The 20,488-nt window shown below is 41.1% G+C and overlaps 1 protein-coding gene across 2 annotated transcripts in view; it reads right to left on the reverse strand.

The window, feature by feature from the left end:
- The window catches only part of PAK3 (p21 (RAC1) activated kinase 3), a 68,584-nt gene that overhangs the window by 14,904 nt on the left and 33,192 nt on the right, over positions 1 to 20,488 (reverse strand). Inside the window, exons 3-9 of one of the 2 annotated variants that reach the window (XM_019471340.1) lie at positions 17,863 to 17,963; positions 14,188 to 14,232; positions 12,907 to 13,060; positions 11,061 to 11,098; positions 8,334 to 8,465; positions 7,206 to 7,368; positions 2,364 to 2,427 (exon numbers count right to left, since the gene is read on the reverse strand). In XM_019471340.1, the coding sequence (XP_019326885.1) occupies positions 2,364 to 2,427; positions 7,206 to 7,368; positions 8,334 to 8,465; positions 11,061 to 11,098; positions 12,907 to 13,060; positions 14,188 to 14,232; positions 17,863 to 17,963 (697 nt within the window). The remainder of the gene's footprint in view (positions 1 to 2,363; positions 2,428 to 7,205; positions 7,369 to 8,333; positions 8,466 to 11,060; positions 11,099 to 12,906; positions 13,061 to 14,187; positions 14,233 to 17,862; positions 17,964 to 20,488) is intronic. The other variant, XM_009276553.2, reaches the window with a different exon arrangement.

The following is a 20,488-nucleotide window of genomic DNA, read 5'->3' on the forward strand; positions in this document are numbered from 1 at the left end:
AGTGGTGGAGTCCCCATCCCTGGAGGTATTTAAAAGCCGTGTAGATGTGGTGCTTAGGGACATGGTTTAGGGGTGGACTTGGCAGTGCTAGGTTAACGGTTGGACGTGATGATCTTAAAGGTCTTTTCCAACCTAAATGATTCTATGATTCTATAAGTACCAGGGCCCACAATTAGATCTGTGTCACTGATGCAGTGCAGTACAAGTTAAAAAATACAACCTGAACCCAGGCTGCTCATGGCTCCATATTAATTTGTCTTTCTAGCAAGAGCTAACACTGCTTGAGCAAACACAGCCTCTTTATCAAGCACTAGTTAACTAAGTTTCCTCTGGTGTCAGCACCATTTTCAGTCCTCAACCGGAGACAGATGACAAACCAGAGACTCAGCACTGAAGCTGACCTGTTCCTTCAGTACAGGCCTGCTGACTACCGTTCACTGCAAAATGGCTGTAAAACCATCACACTGTTTATTAAGTTACCAGCTGTATGCAGCCATCGACTGCTACGTGCCGGTTAAGTTGCTTTTCCTTATGTAAGAAGTTGCTCTCTACCTGCAGTTCTCTGAGCAGCCACGTCTCTTGCTGCCTTGCAGTGCTCTCATTAGCAGCTACTAAAAAACTACTCACTTCCAACACTAGTAGTGCCTTTGGCATAATTGTAGCCAACTCATTGCAAAGGCAGGCAGCTCAGGAACTGGCACCTGCACCAACTAAGCACCATCAGCACCATCTGAGGCAGTGCATCTCAGCCCAGCCCTGCTGCAGACAGACACGCTAACTCCAGCCATGCAGCAGTCCGGTTCCTCCTGATCATCCTGTTTGATTACCTTTGTGATGATTTTTTTCTTTAGGATCTTTCCCCATCACTGTAAATTGACCTGCGGCATTGCAGTCATGAGCTGGTTACGGCAGCACACTCACTCCTCTGTAAGAAGGGCATGCAATCTTCAGGCTGTACTAAAAGCTGGAGGAAATCAATTTAGATACCCTTTTAGGCCAGATATTAGCCACTTGTCTTTCCACCAGTTGTTGAGGCACCTTTGTAAAAGCTCACTCCTAGGACTGTCAAAATAAAAGAATGTGAGGGTGATGGTCATATTCTCACGGTGACAGCAATAATCTGCTTCACACGCATGTTTATTCTCCCACTTCTTCAGCTGACACTTATCTTTTGAGATACTGGCACAGCTCCAAGTGTCCACTGACATTTTACAAATGACAGTAAGAACCAAAGCTTCGGGTAGAAAGCAAGCTGGAATCTGAAAAAAGGGTCTTCATACAATGAATGGAGCAGAAACACCTTCGCACAAGTACCCTACCAAACAAGATATATCTATGATAAAGCCTGCTAGAGAAAGAGCATGAGTGTGTCTGGCTTTCTGCAGTATGTATCAGTTCTAGGCCAGCAACATGCTACCCTGAGTTCAAACCTCATCAACAGTTAAGGCAGAAAAATATCTCCTGATGTCAGTAAATAGCTTCTGTCATACACTGACAGCAGTGTGATCCTGGTGTTACACAAATGGCGCTAGCCGTCCTGGATTTACAACACAGCCAAGAAAACTTTGACCGAGCAGGGAGTCTGTCCGTATTTAAAATGCAAGTCAGATACCCAATTTTGATGTAATTTCTTCTGTTCTTGCCTTCTCACATAGGATTGATTTGAAATATTTCCTATTTACAGTAAGCGAAGTTGGGTTTCAAAAGGGAATAGCTCGGTTGATTATTTTCAGTAAGCTCCTAAAACCTGCAGGATCCATGAGTGGTCTGCCATCAGGCAGATGATGCATTTTCTCATCACACACTTTGTGCATCGACACCGTGTTTGTTACTGAATTTTTGTTTTTTACTGCCTCTGCTAGAAAAGCGAGCTTATTATTTAATCTCTGGTTTCAGTTTCTAAACTATGTGGTTATAATCCTGATCACTGAATATTTTTTTAAGCAAAATATTTGAAAGAAATGTTATTGAGAACTGTTATTTATCTGACAACTATCAGGTGGTAGGTTACTCTTTTAGGGAATAAAGTTTCTTCTCCTTTCTTTAGCGTGGCCATATTATTTTGAGACATACAAAAATGATTTCTCCTAAGAAAATAAGCAAACAGGTGCCACACACTTGAGGGACAGTAGATCTTCCAGGTCCTGCTCCTTGCTGCAGACAAGATATTGCCAGCATCAAGTTGTCTTTGATGATGCCTTCTGACCACAGTTATAAATTCTGATCAGTACTGAGAGACAGGAGAATCTGAATCTAAACCTAGTGTCTGAACATGTTTGGCGCTTGCCCGACTTCACACTTGAAATTACACCAGCAAAACACGTGGCCCATGTTTTTGTATACGTAACTGTGATTGGACTTACCCTTGGCCAATTTTTTCAAATCGAGTGTATTTCTTCTTAGGATCTCCCACGCTCACAATGCTCCCTGAAAGAAACAAAATTCAAGATGCTCAATTAAAAATGGAGATACCACCTTCCAGCAGATCAGAAATGCTGCCCCACTGTCTGGGGTTGTGAGCCATTTGTAGTCAGTTGGGTAACAACAACAATAATAATACAGTCAGCTCCATAGCACAGAGGGCCTCCACGAAGACTGATTTTCTACAGTCCTTTGGAGAGTTACCTTGACAGGAAACTAAGAACATGGAGAAACATTCACAGAGACAGATACCAGAAAAGAACAAGTGTTTGTTGTCTATAAACATTAATGAGAGCTGAAGAACAGAACCTTTACTTTCTTAGGAATAAATACTCTGTGTGATTCAACAGAAGGTTTAATACTTCCAAAGAGTAAATGCACCTTGGGTTCTGGAATCAATTTTTATGAACAGGCGCCATTTTCAGAACAGGAAGAATATTGCAAAGTGTTTCCAGGATGGGATCTTTTCAACCTTTCAGCAGTTTGCTAAAAGAATGCCTTTATGTTTTTAAAGAACAGCATCTCATGTTATAATCAATAATTACGGGGCTTTAAGAACTATGACCCTCATAATTTATTACCAGGCTAAGTTCTGAAGAAGACCTTGCTTGTGCCATTTTAAGAACCACACTGCTTGTCTTCAACCTGACTTGGATCAGTAACTAGCATTTGACTCGCACTCTCAACACTTCACACATGCTGATCTTCACAAATAAGCACAGCCGTGATGGATAACAAGAACAGCAATATTCCGCAGGCGCTAGTGCTACACAGACAGCTGCACAAATGAGATGCTGATAATTTCATGAGTACAGGCGATGCGGTTCAGAAGCCAGGCCAGATGGGGTGCTGCCGCCTCCCGGCAGCTCTGCGCTGCAGCAGCGGGAAGGCAGGGCCGGCCTGTCCGGCACAGGGCACGGGACAGTCCGGGTCCATCAGCCATTGTGGAGCTCATGTGCCACTGAAAGCCAAAATTAAAGCATGCACTGCTTGACGGCTTCTTGCCCACTCAGAGGTGTAGGCAGTCTGCACGTGAAGGAAAGAAAGCAGTAATTAGGATACTGTGTTTGTGTCAAATGAAGAGCCAAAATCTGATAAACTCAAACAAATCTGAAGGAATAATTAAAAAAAAAACCCCAACAATCTTGTTTTTTCTGGTCTGGTAGTTTCCTAGATAAAATACAAACAATGAAGCCTAAGGTGATGGCTCAATGCAAATGACTTCTAAAGATTTAACTTGGAACATACATCACTAAGTACTTTAAGAAGATTAGTTCAGGAGGAAATACTTCCAATGTTTCACAGCATATTTTGTTTGACTGATCTGGCAATATTCCTGTATTACAAATACAAACATATACTTATTTGTTCACCTGTGCATTCAAAACAAAACTAGGTGATGCGCCATTCACTGTAAGTAGTAAGAAACACCTCTCTCCCCGGTCCAGGCCATTTCTCTGGAGCAGAGGGCTTTAGCATCCAAATGGGCATCTGACTAGATGCCTAGCCAGGAATCCTGCTTGCCAGCATGGCAAGATGACGGGTCATCAACACCATCTGGTACACTCCCTGCTAAAACAATTTTACTGGCCTTGGCAAGATTACTAATGGGAGCTGCAGGAGAAGAGGCTTCCTTTGCCCCACGGTACTCGGTCCCCTCACCCGGCACTCCAGGAACGCCAGCCAGTGCCCACTGCTGATGGCAGCGTGAGCGCCTGCCTGCTGGCAGAGGATGCCGACACAGCCTCAAGTAGCCTGAAGTGGTCCCGCCCTGCTGTGCCAGCCTGCAAGAGTTAGAGTAACTGGATTGTCTGGAGTCCAAGCCAAGGACGTAATGCTTTCAGGACCTGGTTAACTTTTTGAAGTTTCATCTCACCGAAACGTATAATGTAAGACGAAGCTTTCATTCTGCTTCTCTATAGTGGGTTTCCACTACAAAATACCTCTTCAGTCAAGAAGAATATGACCAAAGGACTCTGGGACTCCCTTTTAACTGACTGGAAGAAGGGATGCGAGATGAGAAAGCATACCCTCCCACTCACACTACTGAGCTTAACCATCCCCCAGACAGGGATCCCCATGAGACTCCGCAGTACTAAACCAGACACTGCCGTAATCCTGTGCTGGGCTGGACAACAGGAAAAACACTGTGTTGTCCGTGTCTGGCTAGGTGCTATTTTCAGCTAGTTAATGGAACTGTGTATCTATCAGAACAGATATCAGAAGTTTGTGGAAGTTCACGTTAGAAAAGAATAAAGAAAAAGACTGCAGAACAAATATTTTGAAAAAGAATTTTCCAAATTTGCCCCTGATTTTGCAGTTCAGGTTTCTGGTGTTTTTCCTCAAAACTTGAGCAGCTGCTTTCACAACTTAGTTGTTTGTGGCTGGTTTCCTGTGCTAAGCCAATGCACGTCAAATATGACGGCACTAAAATCAACAAAGTGAGTGGTACGCGGCTCCAGTTCAGAGAAGCACTCCCTACTCTAGACAAAAGATAAACGTATCAGCTATTTTGATGTCTTTAAGCACTTTCCTTTATCAAGTCCTAAATTAAGTGGATAAGAAAGCAGAATTGGGCCACTTCTGTTTTATAATTACAGTGGAACATATTCATGATTTCATTACAGATAGAATTTTGTTTGATCTTATCTCAGTATTTCAGGCTTTACTCCCTAGTAAAACTTGTAATGAAAGTGGCTCTAAAAAAACCCCAGTTATTTCAAGCAGAAAAGAATTATGAAAGCAATTTAAGGTAAAAGAGAGCAGGGAACGTCTTCCTAAAAGTGGCATAAAATCAATTGTGGGGGAAATAGGCAAGGTGGAGAAGTCATACGAGTTAAAACAAAACAGAAAAACCCAATCACCACACATGCTTAAATATAATTAGCCCAGGACTATAACAAAAAAGCATCACCCCCGTTTTCAGATAGCTTCATGAAAGCACAAAAAGATTTTCATTGTCCACATCACAATTTGCCCAAGGCAGACCTTCAGACCTTGCTCACTTGGTATCAAATTCTTAAGAAAGAAAAAGCATGAAAGCATGTAACATCTCAAAGATATAACCCGCAACTCCTCAAGGGCTCAGTCCTAATCTGGCATACACAGAAGCTTGAATAAACGATATGCATACTTAGGTTTGTGTATGCAGGGTACCTGCAGATCTCATGGTGGAAGCCTGCCTCAAACATGTAGCCTCAGCTGAAGAAGCTGTATTTCCTCCCTTTATAAGCTGACATACCTGCAGGTAACTATCTGCTCTGGAATTTATTTCATTGTGCCCTCAGCTAAAGGTGTTCAACTTAGCCCTTGGATACTCCCTAATGGCACTGAGATTCAGTTCTTTATAGTCCTGTCAACCTGCTAAGGGTGCAGAAAACTCTACACAAGCAGCTGACATCTCACAGCTAAGGAAGGCCTCAGCCTCTGCAGTCACACCAGCCATCAGTGGCAGGGCAGGTATGACGAAAAGGTTGGTACAGCACAAGAACGAGCATTGACAACCACTGCGAAGAAGCCACAGCCAGACTGCACCCCTTCACAAGCAGTTGCCCCCATTAAAGACAGAACGTTATTGGCTTTGAGATCAAACACAAGGAGGTGTAGATCAATCCACTTTTTGTCCTAACAGTTAATGGTAGACACATTAATTTGGGCTATGTTATGAACCCAAGGATTTATTGTCTGACAACATAGCACTGGCAGCTATGACATGCAAGAAGCAGCCTGAATTGGTTAATTTATTGTCTGAGAACATAGCACTGGCAGCTATTACATGCAAGAAGCAGACTGAATTGGTTGTACTGCACAATCACAAAGGGCTTGATGTGTTTTCCTAGAGTATGAGCTGTGCAGGGGTTTGGGGCCAATGGTTAGGATTCTAATAGTATTAACTGGCTGGGAATTAGCTATGACAAAGTGCCACGTATCTGAGGAATATACAGTGGATGTGCTGGAGGCTGGCTCCCGAGAAATGCTTGCAGTGCAGTTTTACCTGATCACGCCACATCGATGTGTCTCTTTGATACATCTTTATAAGCATAAGGCTAAGAAATAAAACAAGGATTGTTATAAAAGTGTGGGTTTGTTTTTTTCTTTTGGGGCACATTGAAAACACCTCTTCCTCTCTACCCATGGTGTCAACTGACATTCTTTCAAAGGAGTTCTCTCTGACAAAAACATAGAATTCTTATAAAAACGAACTCTGATATATTAGTAGAAGTAGTAGGAGTAACAACAATCATAGAAACGACACCAATAGAATATTTGGGGCAGGAGAGCTCCTTGAGGCTGAAGGAATCAGCTTAGTGCTGTAGTTGTCTACTGGTAAAAAAAAAAAAAAAACAAAACACCACAACCAGCCAAACAAACAAAACCCCAACAGATTTCTGCAAAGTATTTTGGCTCAGATGACTGGTGACTAAAGAGACTCTCTTTAGTCAGGAGTCTAAAGAGAATTTAGGAACCCAAATATCCCGTTCAATTTGGCCATCAGCACACAGGAGTTCACTAGGTCACAGCCTCCTGCTCAACCAGAAACAATCTCTACTTTTGCCTTTAGCGTAGAAGGAAGCTCAGCCAAATCCAACCCAGTCATAGCTGCCCTCAGAGGCAGAAGGAATTCCTAGAGCGCTCTCTTGCTTCCTCTAAGCACAGTAACAGTTTGTGTGGGGAGTCATAAGTGACTCCGTGACACTAAACTGGAGATGAACATTCGGTACATATAATCCTGAGACATGCATACAGTACACTGCTTTATCACACAAGAAATACAGAATACGTACTCAGTTTCTCTAGGATCTCCTCATCTGTCATCTTGGATTTTTTTCGCTGCCGGTCTGTGTTTCTGTACAAAGTGTTTGTGTTTGAGTTTTCAGGTTGGGGAGTGGTGGCTTCTTTAGCTGGTGCTGGTGCAGCTGCAGGTTCAATTACGGAGCGTGTGTAGATCTGTGAAAAGAAATTATTTTGTGTCAGAAAGATGGCTTGCAGAGATGCCCTTGAGATCATATTTCAAATGCAAACCCTTAGGAAGATGCTGTCTGCCACATCCAGGGCTCTTAAAATGTTTGTTTTTGCTGTCCACTTCTCAAACTAAACAGGCAAAAATGAAAGGCTAGTTTTACACAAGTGCATGGCCAGTTTCATTTTCAATCTTCATTGATTTTCTGAAAGATGACTGAAACAATGAATTTACTGTGTTGCAAGGATACAGAAATAGATCTGTCCAGGGCCCCAGAGCCTTGTTCCTTGATACTCAGGTGTTTTCATGGGTAACAAAGTGACTCTTTAGTTGGTACGTAAGTGTCTGAATAGAAGCAGGGAGCATTTCCCTTTTCTGATCGTAACTGTTGAACTGACTTCTCATCAGTATTTCAAGCTTTAGGGAGCGCCATTAGGAACTGCGTTCCAGTCCTTCAGAGACTTACCTTCTCTTTACAATGCATAGCTGCGTAGGATTCTTCTCACCCAACTTCAGTCATGTAAAAGTTAAGGGTGTAGTCTAAGCTGTTCATTTAGCTACTCATATAGTCTGTGGAGAGGGACAGGTACCTCCAGGGGACAGTTTCTCCTATGTATCCTGCAAGGGTGTGAACTGCATCTGATGACCGCTCTCCTCCACTGATGACAGAGAGCCTACACAGATACTTTGGACAAAGTTGCTCACTTTTACACTGGTAGCATTAAAAGACACAATGCTACCTCTTATCTGATACTAAGATAAATTGACGGACCCTATCAGAATCACAGGAAACTCATGACTAAATGTGGAAGTTCAAAACAGATATTCCTGGTGTCAGGGGCTTGGGTGAAGCACTATGTCATGGTAGGACTCCAGCCCTCAGAGTCTTCATCTGCAAGTGCTGTATGGTAAGAAACAAGCAGCTCTGAATTACACCAAAGCTGGGACTTACTGATTTTGTATGTTCAGGCCGTGGTGCGATAACAGGCGGAGGTTCATTGTCATCTTCCTCTTCTTCGTCATCTTCATCCTCTTCTTCAGAAACAGAGGGAGCTAGCGGGGGTTCTGATGCTGTTTTTGTGCTCTGTGGACAGACAGTAACATGAGTGACAGTCACCATTCTGGCACTTGGGAGGTTTGATAATTACACACAATTTTAGTCTGCTTAGACATCAGAAACCAATCTAGACATGCCTATAGTCTTACAGGCCTCAGTTCTAAGTTACACACGGCACAATACAATTTAAAGGTTACAAATTACCGTGCCGTTTTGTTAATTTGTCTTGGTGTTTTTCATTTTTGCTAATCAATTTTGCTAATCAAAACAACTAAATCATTCCCATGCTTAGTCAAAGTCTAATTTCACAAAACTTAATGCTTGAATATATCACTAGAAATCATGTCTAGTTGCTGGTCAATTGCTTTGGCATTGTGTCTACAGAACTGGTAACAGTTAATTAAAGCTAACAGGTGTCTACTGGCTAGGTTAATTAACACACTTCGAAGTGCAAAGCCTCCTTCGTCATCTTGCTGGGAATTTGGTTTTGGAGAGAAAGGCTATTTGTTTCTTTACTGTTTTACCTGTGGGGTAATCATATTGCCTGTTTCCACAGTGCTGAATTTCCCTGTTTAGTAGCTCCTTTTTCAGCACCATCTTCCTCTTTAACACATTGATCTTTCCACCGTTTGCCTGTTTCCTACCGCAACAGTAACCCAGAGCGAACGCAGCCCCCTCAGCAGCATGGTGCATCCTGCCGACCTGCCCGGGGCTGCCAGGCAGGCATCCCGACTGCTCACCCAGGCTCCCGTTATAGGCAGCGGAGAATAAAAGCCACTGCCAGGGTGCAGCCGACCTTCAGGCAGACTCCAAATATGGGGCAGGCAAGGGAAGTCTGGCTGATCAGTTGTCTACGTGTAAACCGAAGCCTACAGTGCAGATATTTAGTGTTAGGCGAGTTGAAACCCCTCCACCAGTCCCAGCTGCTACTCAGAGGCAGGGGGTATATCGCGTTGCCACAAATTTGCTGGTGAAACAAAAAAACTGAAAAGGTGCCTTGTCAAGTGTTTACCAACTGCTTTAAAGCTGGCTACAACAGGCCACTTAGAGAACTGAAGCAAACCAAAGGTACTATTCTACATATTCACATCTCATTTGCGTTATCTTTAAAATGGCATCAGTTTGGTCCAGTATAAATACCAGTAAGGGACAGCCCGCAGGAAACAGGGAGATCTAATCTTCACGCCTGTGTGTTACTGAATAGATGACTGTATCGCTGCCTTAAGTCACCTGTACTTGAACATACTATCATCTAGATGCACACACACACAGAGTATTATATTTTCTGTGAGACTCAGTTCTGTTACCCAACTTTTAAAGGTAAACTGTGAAACAGGCTACTAATCTGGCCCAAGTAGGGAATGACACGTCAGACATTCTAAACACCAGTTTAGGGGCCAACTCAAGGGGTGCCCTAATGGGAAGGTGAATGTTACTTTGGCATATATTAGATCAGTGTATAGCCTTCTATGCATCGTTAGCACTTTGCTTACATGGGGATAGAAGATGATTAAGGCAAAAATAAAGAAGGGAATAATCACATTTCTGTTATGTCAAATTCTTGTAACTATTTTTTCCACTGGGCTCCATGCTTGGTCTGACAGCACTAAATTGTGCAGCTAGAACATATACAATGTCATATTATTTAATGCCAGCCTCCCATTAAGGAGTGAAATGAAATTAAAGTAATTCCAATGACTGCTCGATCCTGTCAGAGAGTTGTTTTCCCTGCACTATAACATTCAACCAGCATCCTCTGAGTCGGTAACTTTTGAAAGCTGAAATCTTGACTGTCTCACCACTGTCTATGTCTGCTAGGACAAAATACCACAGCATCTGCCAATGTGTCCATACCCACTGGAAAAGCTATTGGGAAGGGTCACTATGGTCTGGTGAACCCCAAACTTCCTTCTAAAAGTGCGTTTTATTAAAGATAATGAAAGCGGCATCAATTGAAAATCTGAAGTGTAAATATTCAAAGAATATTTTCATTTCATTATACACACTCTGCTGTGTAATCACAAACCTAAAATTAAGTTGCTTAACACTTGAAAATAAAGGCCAAATCCCCATTCAGTCATTTGCTATTTAATGCACTAACATTAACACTAATAAATCTGGTCAATATTAATGTGGATGTCATGACTACATCTCTGGGATTGCTATGGCAATCCAGTATTAATTAGAGTAGATGATTATTTAAAACTTTCTTTCAATGGTTCCAGTGAGTTACGTATCAATTATAACCTTATTTATATTCAGCTACATATCCAGCTGTACTAAGGATAAATCACAAAATTTAATAGAAATGAATTCTAAGTTGTTAAAACTAAATTAAAATGGGCTAATTAGACAGTACTGCATATTGTTGCGAATTATATATTCCACCATGGTTAAGAACAGCAAGCAATCTTCCGTCTGCAAAACCAGACTTTCGTCTGTTTAAAAGTTCTTAAACAGAAAATTAGAAAACAGCCAGTGATCCCTTTTCTGCTGCTGCAGACACTAAAACATACTTTCTTTCAGCCTCCAAGGCTCGCACTCTATCGCAAAAGGCAAAGCTCACAGCTTGCTCCACAATTCTTAAACGCTATGACAGTAAAAGGTTACTTTCACACTCACCGAAGGATGGGCTTCTATGTATCCATGGGCGCTTTTATCTAAAACGTGCAAGGGAAAATTAACCAGATGCTGTTATAAAACTGCCTGTTGTGGGGAATCCCACAGAACAAGTAAATCCAAATAGATAGCATTTTTCTTTCACAACATCCCTCCAGTAGCAACAGTTATTTTACATAGCAAGCAAGATAACAGGACAATATACTAGGTTAGTCTTTTTCTACAGTTTCTTGAGTCTATTTTTTGCCCTGTTTTGCCAGTAAATAAAATAAATAGAAACTTGGTCAAGAAAATGCAAATTGTTCTTTAATAGTCAATGCTTCTGTTCCGCCCAAGAGCTAAAGCAGCTTTTTAAAAAAAAAAAAAAAAAAAAAAAAAAAAAAAAAAAAAAAAAAAAAAAAAAAAAAAAAAAAAAAAAAAAAAAAAGATAAATTCTCAAAAAAGATAAATTCTCTTTAGCTTGCTGAAAATGTTTCCCCATGAAAGCTTCCCCAAAATCCCCCTTAGCCATGGCAGTTCTATTCTGACATAGCACAGTAACAGCTCCTGTGTTCAGGAGCATACACTAACTGTTTTGAATTTTGCATTTCATCACAAAAGTAATTGCTATTTTAGCAAACATTAAGTGTCAAGCTAGACAGTCAAATCTTTTAATTATGGAATTTAGAAAAAAAAAATCCTTTCCCTCAAAAGAAGAGAAATGTTAGTATACTCTGGAGATAATTGCACAGTTTTTAGAAGTACTTCTGAGAAGCTCTCCCAGTTTGCATTTTGGAAGTTGTATTGGTTGAACCAGCAAATTGAGGAAATTACAGACTCCACTGCCACGGACTATCACGTGTAGGGAACTGAACCACCACAGGTTAAATTACAAATGCTGTCCACACCCTGCTGGATAGAGACACCCCTTTATTAGCTGAAGCTGTTGACATGAGCTTACCATTTTTGTTTAAAAAATCAACTCAGTTATTAAGGAACAGCAAAAGAACACATCGATACAAAAGCCAGATATGCTGCACCTAGTAAAAACCTCTGCTTACTTGCTAGATGTGACGCCAGCCAGAGTTTGTCAGGCAAAAAAAAAAAGAGAGAATGGGCCAAAAAAAAAAAATGCAAACTGCAGCACAGACTTGCGCTCCCTCATTTTTGCAATGCTACACTACAATTTTGCAGACTGTACACAACCAAGGGAAAAAATGACACCCCCATCACATTTGCAGGCTTTTGGATGGTAATGCCTAAATCACGAGGATCTTCCTGGAATGAGCATGCTATGGAGATTGCTCTGGACACTGATGCCTTCCTTCTCAGCCTCTGTGGCGACATTCCTTTTACATCACAATAGCAGCCAGTCTAGGTTTGTTTGTGAATTTATGCATAGCAACCTAATCTTCTCTACAGCTAACGCAAGAAAATCCTTGAAAATTCTCCTCTATCGCAAAGTTATCACAAAAAATCTTCATAGTCCGTAACCTATTGTTCAAAGGATCCAACAGTAACTCATAAAATGCATGAAACAAGTATATCCCATACCCCAATCTGAACACTGTGAAGGAACAAGGATGCGAAGAAACAAAAGTAAACATGACCTTTGGCCACTAATGCTTCTGACTAAAAACAGTAATGATTGTTCCATCTAGTATCTTACTTAGTTCTAAAAACAAGTGACAAAGAAAAGTCACAGTTTCAATGACATTTAGGGGACAAAAGGAGAAATATAATTCATTTTGGGTGTATTCCACAAAGTGCAATTTTTTAAGGCTGCTTCTTGAGCACTTGAATGTTGAACTTCGGTCTGACTCATTTTGGGGCCTGACACTCCCTTTTTCACAGTGAGGTGTCGACTTACCTCCTGACGTAAAGCTCATATATTTCTGGTTGTTTACTGTTTCTTTGGAATCATAAAATTTGAGAACATCTAGAACAGCTTGTGGGTTCTTCTTCTGCTCCAGTTTTGTTATGTTGGAGGTCTGTAGTAGCCTGGCCCACTGCTCTGGAATGCCCTGTAGATGTCAAGTGGAAACAATGTGGATTTAGAGTATTTAACAGCCACAGCCTCACAGATCTTTACCAAGATCCCATGCTACCTGTAAGATTACTTTCAGAAATTTTGATTGACACCTTACAATTAAAATTAGTAGCTTATACATTAGATGCAATCATTCTCTTCTCTATCAAAATATAGAGCTAAAACCAGGATCCAACTTTAAAAAGAAAAGAAAGTTATGACCGTGATAGGAAAAAAAGTGCATGAAACTCATCTTTAAATCAACTCTGCTCTTCCATGGAATAATGATTTAAGGCTTAGCTTGTTTTCCTGGTGATTCAGTGCAGACATAACAAGACTATTCTATATTTGTGGACACCACAGTGTATTTTAGGAGCTTTACACTGGATTTTTAATGCTTAGTAACGCAAACACATTTTGCTGAAATGATCACTGCTGTCTGATTAAAAGGTAAACCCCACCCTGATACAATTAATTTTCAGCATACCAGGGAACACTGCGGGGTTAAGAATCTGCATTTAAATTCTCAAAATCCTAACATTGAGTCGTACCACTGCTGCTAAGAATGTCTCTTTTCTGACCTCCTGTAGCTCTGTAGGTTCTCTACTGTAAATATACAGAAACCAGGGACTCAGAAAACAGGCTGAGTGCGCCAAAGCCTTGCATGAATTCTCAGACATCTTACAAGTGAGGGTGGCATTTGAAAATTGATCCAATCGCTGAAAGCCGCAGCTCTGCATTGAAATTATATTGATGAAAAATTGCTTTAAATATCCAGTATAATTTCCTAAATTTGAAAGCCTGTAATTTTCCCCATTTACTGCACAGCCAACACCTACCATCGAATTGTAGGGCTTACTGAATGAAAAACTACACCTGAAGCACATTTAAACTCAGCCTTGGTGCCGCCCCGATCTAGGTAAACACTTTAATATAGCTTCTTCCTAAGAAGTTCTCCACAAAACAATGTGTGACATGGGCCTCCAAAGTTTAGGATTAATGAAAAAAAAGTGGGATAAGCCAAGCAACAAATCTACTGCACACACATCAACCTGCTGCTGCAGTGCTATGACATCTCAAAGAAGCATTTTGATGCAAGATTCTTTTGGGCCTGTGACGCACCTCTGGGAGCTTCCCTGTGCACATCTGTGAGCCATAGAGATCTGGCTGTAATGGACGTAAATAAAGAAAGAAAAGAAAGTTAAAACAGAATGTGGGACAACTTAGAAGGTGGTAGGAGGAAACCAATGGGCCAAAATGGGGAAGTCCCATCTAAAATGGGAATTACGAGGTAGATAACAAATAGATTAGGTGGTGGACAGGCTACAGGAAGGCAGGCTTAGGAAAACAGAAAAATCACAACTGTTCCAAAGTTTGGAAGCATCATTCCCCCTCCTCTCTTTTTTAAACCAGTTTTTCTCTCCCTCGTAAAAATACATTACTGAGGATTAACAGCAAATGACTGGAAAAATTACCTGTGATTTCTTTTTTTAGTTAAAAAAATAAAAATAATAGAGAAAGACCTGGGCTTTTGCTGTTTGTCTAGTTTTGAAAGCCAGGTTAGCATTTTTGAGTGGCTCTACACAAGTTTTTTCCAATGGTTCTCCAGCCCCAAGATCACAATTGGCCAGTCCATGAGTCAATAAAGCGCAGTGGAGAAAGCAGCTGGTCAAACTCAGATTTCACACTGGGAGGTTGTGTATTGTCATAACACAAATCATCTATGCGTGTCAGACTGAAGATCAGGACAATTCTAAAGAAATGCTTGATTAGATTAATAACGTACAACTTCTTTGGATCTACAGCCACAACCTTCTCCCACTTGCTAACGTCACAATCTTGAAACTTTAAAAGTTTGGTGGGTGACCACATTTTATTCTAGACTGAGGATCAGGAAACTGTTTCAAAAATGCATGCCTTACAAAACACACTCCCCAAAGCCCTGCAAACCACACTTCTTCCTCCATTCAGAAAATGCAACTCTTTCTTCAAAAGAAATCAACATAAAGCTCTAGCAGCATGCTCCCGCCCAACAGTTTCCAACCAATTTTATTTTGAGCTTTAAAAGCCCTACTTCTTAGCAAATGTGGTTGCTCCAAGCACAGTGAAATGGAGATATAACATACGTTCATGAGCAACAACACAGTTTGGTGCTCAAGCCTCAAAGCCAAAACTCAGGAGCCCATGCAACTTTGATTTGAAATGCAACTAACAGCAATCAGGTAATGCAGCTGGGGGGTGACTGTTAGGTGTCAGAAAATGGCCCAATGCATTGCACATAACCAGTAGAGCAGACACTATTGGCATGACAACTGTAATAATTCGAAACAAAAAAAAACCCATATATTTGCACATTTATTGGACATTCCCATGGCACTTCCAAACTTTTGAAAGAGACAGACAGTGTGATCACTAGACAGCGGGAGTATTTTTACATGATATGGCTAGTGGCAGTCCCTTCAGCAGGACATACTTACCACATGGCTACCCAGCTGATACACAGGTTGTATCCAGGTTGGGACAAATCAAACATGCCTAATGTAATGTGTAAAACATGCCTAATGTAATATGTAACATAATACTTGCAGCTGGGATTAGTCAGGAGCTGATAGCTAGTTCTAAATGGTGCAAAAATCCCCTTGCTTTGACTGACATTTTACTCCACTAAGGACTGCAGCGTTAAGTCCTGTCCTGGCAAGCTGCACGGGGGAAGTCACCTGTCCCTTTGGTTTGTTTTGAACTGGTTAGAGCCTTCTCAAACTGCAGCGCTGCATTTCCACACTTTAGGAACAAGTATTATTGTAGAAATACTGTGCAATTGTAAAAGAGTAGCCATCTAATGTCCACTGTTTTGAAAGGGAAAAAGATATTAAAAAGAAACTGTACCGCAGCAATAAAGCTGGACATATTTAGCCACGTACAATCGCTTTGTTCTGTAAAAGGCCAGGACCTGTGCTGGTGGCATCTGAGACAAAAAAAAAAAAAAAAAATCTCTGATGCTAGAGACTGTTTTGACACGCTGGATGATAATAATAACATTCAAACTGATCCAAACCATGATCTCTGAAGTACTAATAGAGAGTGCTTGTGCTTAGAACTGAAGTGTGTTAACCTCAACGCCCCTCCTTTTTGTTCCAGCTGGCAGGGACATGAAACTAACTGGGATCCTTACCACCAGTCAGTCTACGAGAGTACACGATTGTGACCCATCGCGTTTGCATAGAGCCAGAAGGAAAAAGTCTGAAGCACAGGGTAGAAATAAAGGCAGAAGGCTGAAAGGAAGAACAAATATAGAATAAGAACAGCTGAACATTCAGTAGGGAGAGCAGTGAAACGAGGAAGGAAGGAAAGAAAGAAAAGATGGACAGGGAGAAGGGATGCAAACACAAAAGGGAGAAAACAAAAGCAGAAAGTAACAGAATACATAATATGATACCAAGATAAAGAGAATGGCATTGAAGATTAACCTGGACAATAAAGTGGCTACAGGGAGAGACAGACAGGAAAAAAAGAGGAAAACCAGGGTAGATAGCAGGGAAAACACAATTTTAAAAGCTTTATGCCAGGTTTCTGATCAAAAATGACCGCATCTGGGCTCTTTAAAGGAGCATTTAATCAAGCCCTAGTGTTTGGCACAGAATAAATTCTGAAGTAAGATTTTGTAAGTGACATCTATTTTAAAAAGTAGTCCACATATTTTAAATGTAGCTGTATTTCCTAAGTACTAAGGATAACTTAATTTCACTACTCCTTTGAAGACATGCTGTCATTAAATGTGTCTTTTTTTCTTCTAATGTTATTGTGCTTATTACTATTGCTACTGCTTCTGTAGCATACAGAAAGTTTCCCGCTTTCTGAAATGTTTTTGAGAAACAAAAGTAGCAATCAAAAGTAAAAAAAGATGAAGAAATCACATTCAGGGCTCAAATTCTGAAAACTAACCATCCTTTGTCCAGGCAAATGATTTGTCCCATCCTGTTTGGTGTATGCAGCCAGTCAGCACTAGCACACTTTGCTATTTGACGCACGATGATAACACAGTCTGACCACTTAGCTCACAGGGTACTATCGATGGTACGGAGAGTCGCTAGTGTTTCCTCTCACCTCCACAGTTCAACCAAATGTAAGCTTCCTGCCATCTTAGCTTTAAGGATTAATGGTTTCAGCACCTAACTAGTAGTCTGAGAGAAAATGCTTTGAAGCCCCCTGCAGACTTCAAGGAGCTTCTATCAGACTCATTTTTCCCAACACTTCATATATTTTGTCGTGATATAAGTAGAAAAAGCTGACCGCTATTTTATTAATACATAAAGGCTAGAAACATGTCTGATCACCTAGTCTATGGACATATTTTGAAGGATATTAAATGAAAATGAATGGACTTCCACAACGCTGCCGCTTTCTGGGCATCTCCAAGGGCTGTCTGCAGAGCAGCTGGACTTTGCACTTTGGGGCTGATTGTCTACAGCAAGACATACACTATGCACATGTGTGTGGGTTTTTCATGCTTTTCCAAAGATACTGAATAACCAACCCCTGTAGCAGCTTGTCGGACTGAAAAGCATACACCTACGTTCTTCCTAGTTTTCATTTTCCACAGACACTCTGCTGACAATCCTTGGAGAAAAAAAAGCAGCCTGAATCAGAAGTAAAACACTCCAAATCCTAAGCCCAACAAATAAGAGTCTCTTTCTTCACAGCCTGGCTGCTGTCATCTGATGTTTCTGGCAACAGGAGGTTATTTTACCATCAAGAAACTAGAAGCTCTGGTAAGCACGCAATACAGCGGTTACTTACTGTGAATTCTCCAGTGACGGCATCAAATCCCACATGAATGGTATGTTCAAAGTCTGAAGGAAGAGAGATCTCAGGACGTTCTTTCTCTTTCTTCTTGTTGGCTAGAGGCAAAACATTAACACGCTTACTTTCTGCACAGCTTTTCATTCAAAGATTTTCACAATCAAGTGTGCTCAAAATAGTATTATAGAAGTGGAAAACAAATCAATTAACATCCATCTTACCTGACAAATAGACGCAAGCTAATACACCACCAGCCTGTCAACCCCTGTTTGGGGAAGGTCTGTAAGGTGTTATTTCATTTTGTTTTTCTTCCAATCAGTGTCACAGCTGCCAAAGCAAGCTGTTCATGAAGTAGCCTTCTTAGGCTATCTCCAACCAGTATGATTTCTATTATCAGTTCTTTTTTTCATCAAGTTTTCATTCCTAGCAACTAACTCCTGTTTGACTTTGCTCTGCGGGTTCCTGCAGAAGTAAAGCACCCAGGACATGCATGTGCGTGTCTGTTTGCATGTCTGTCTTTTCTCCAACATGCTTTGAACCTGTTGTCAAACTCAGCCAAATCAGAGAGGAGGGGTTTTTTAAGATAACCAGGTTCCTACAAGTACTGTGAAAACAGGCAGCTCAGGAGAAGACAAAGATCCTGTTCCTGCCTCCTCTCTGATTAAAAGGCTGAAGCAGCAGCTCTGTATTAGAAACCACAGAATCTGCACAGCAACAAGATCCCATAAATGCCATTGGAAAAGCTTCATTTGAGCTCTCAATTAACTAAGACATACAACCAGAAAACCCAGGCTTTATTAGTCTCCAGGAATTCCTTGTTTTTAAATCACTCCACCAGGATTCACAGAGTGTGGAATATCTTACTGAAGGAGACAGACTTGGAAGTCAGTCAATCTGCATGTGTTTCTCTCATCTCCCTCCTATTTTAACACCTTCTGAAAGTAACATCCCTTGCGGTCATCCATCTCCTGTGCTTTTTACTATTGACGAACCTCACATCAGCCCAGTTTGGCCGTGATAAAGAATGAGTAGAATAAAGGCTGAGAGAAGCTGCCTTCAGTCTGATGCATCAAGAATCCATGTTCAACAGAGATTTCTCTGAAAAATGGTGACAATTATGCCAGTTCTGGACGACTCCCAAACACCCAGATAAACATAGCATAAACCCACGTTCAAACATCTATCCTGCTGGCAGGTACCCGAAATATTTGGCTTCCCTGGAGAACCAGCATGCTCCAAGACTAACTACCACGTGGTTGAATAATACAGTACAGAGCTATCTGTAGGATCTTTTCTAGTGCCAGTGGTATATCTGTAACAGCCGCGAGGGGTACTGCCATTCTACCAAATACATCTGTCATTTCAGTGGAAAAATTACATGCTAATGATTGGAACAGAACAAATATGACAGTGCCCACCTGCAGTATGCGAGAGTTATTAACACACACTCAAGAAATAAGACACGCATAAAGCGCTCATGTAGAATACAAAAAAGTCACATCATCTCACATCTTTAACGAAAGCACTCTGCACCCCAGGATCTCACCTCTCCTCTGCTGCCCTTCATACCAGTTTAATGCATGTCTGGTTTACGTATCCTCATCGTGGTCCTGAGCAGGCTTGCTCTATAGATCTGATGTGACATGACTTCACGCTAACAGTTGTGAGAAACCCAGAGATATACGAGAGGTTTATACTGTGCCTATCACAATGGGACTCTGTATCAGGATCTCTAAAGGCCAGTGTATCACCATTTATTAATGATAATATGAAAATGAATGCATGTGCCACAGTTACACATCAGCAGGAGAGAAAGGAGCAGTTGTTCAGGTCCTGTCTTTGCCTTCCATATTCCCTCAGTGCAGCGCCAGTGACAGCCATGCTATGCACTTCAAAAACAACTGGATGAAGACAATTTTGTGCGTGTCTTATTTCAAAACCAAGTGTCCCCTTCTACCAATATTCTATCAATATCGAGCAGGATGGAGCTTTGCGAAAGCTATTTTCTGGCACATCAGTCTTCTAAATAAAGCACTACTATGCTCATGGACCTTTAATTAACATTTTCCTTCAGTGTTTTAGTATTATGTTTGCCAGCTTCGTAAGTTTATCTAGGCGTCTCATCCAAAGGCTGAACTCACTATGTATCAGCACCCCGCCCAGCCTGGGTCTGTCTTTGCTCACAGATAGTAGCTCCACGAGGCCTCTCTTTGCATATCTATCTTATTCTACCTTACAGCCTCCTTTAGTTGGAAGATGCTCTGCTCTTCATAATTATAGTCTAGAGTATTTTGCATGTTTCTAATCCTTTCTCTGCATTGTTGCATCTATCCTCATCAAATAATTAACTGTCACCTTTTGTCTGTACTGCACACCCCTACACAATGTTAATTGATCAATTATTTTCATTTAGCATTCAGTAAAGATGGCAGCAATATATCAAATACAAATTTAAAGGCTCTTCCCCTTCTTTTACCTCTAAGATGATGTTGTTTAATTTTCAGGATAGATGTTGCCAGTTACAAGATGTCATCTCCGTTCAGCATATATAACTTTTTATTGTAGATAACAAAACTGGCTTCTCCTACCTCATCATTTGCAAGCAAATGCAGTGAAAATTAGA

This window comes from Aptenodytes forsteri, unplaced genomic scaffold (assembly GCF_000699145.1).
Source record: "Aptenodytes forsteri isolate BGI_AS27 unplaced genomic scaffold, ASM69914v1 Scaffold107, whole genome shotgun sequence".
Taxonomy (NCBI): domain Eukaryota; kingdom Metazoa; phylum Chordata; class Aves; order Sphenisciformes; family Spheniscidae; genus Aptenodytes; species Aptenodytes forsteri.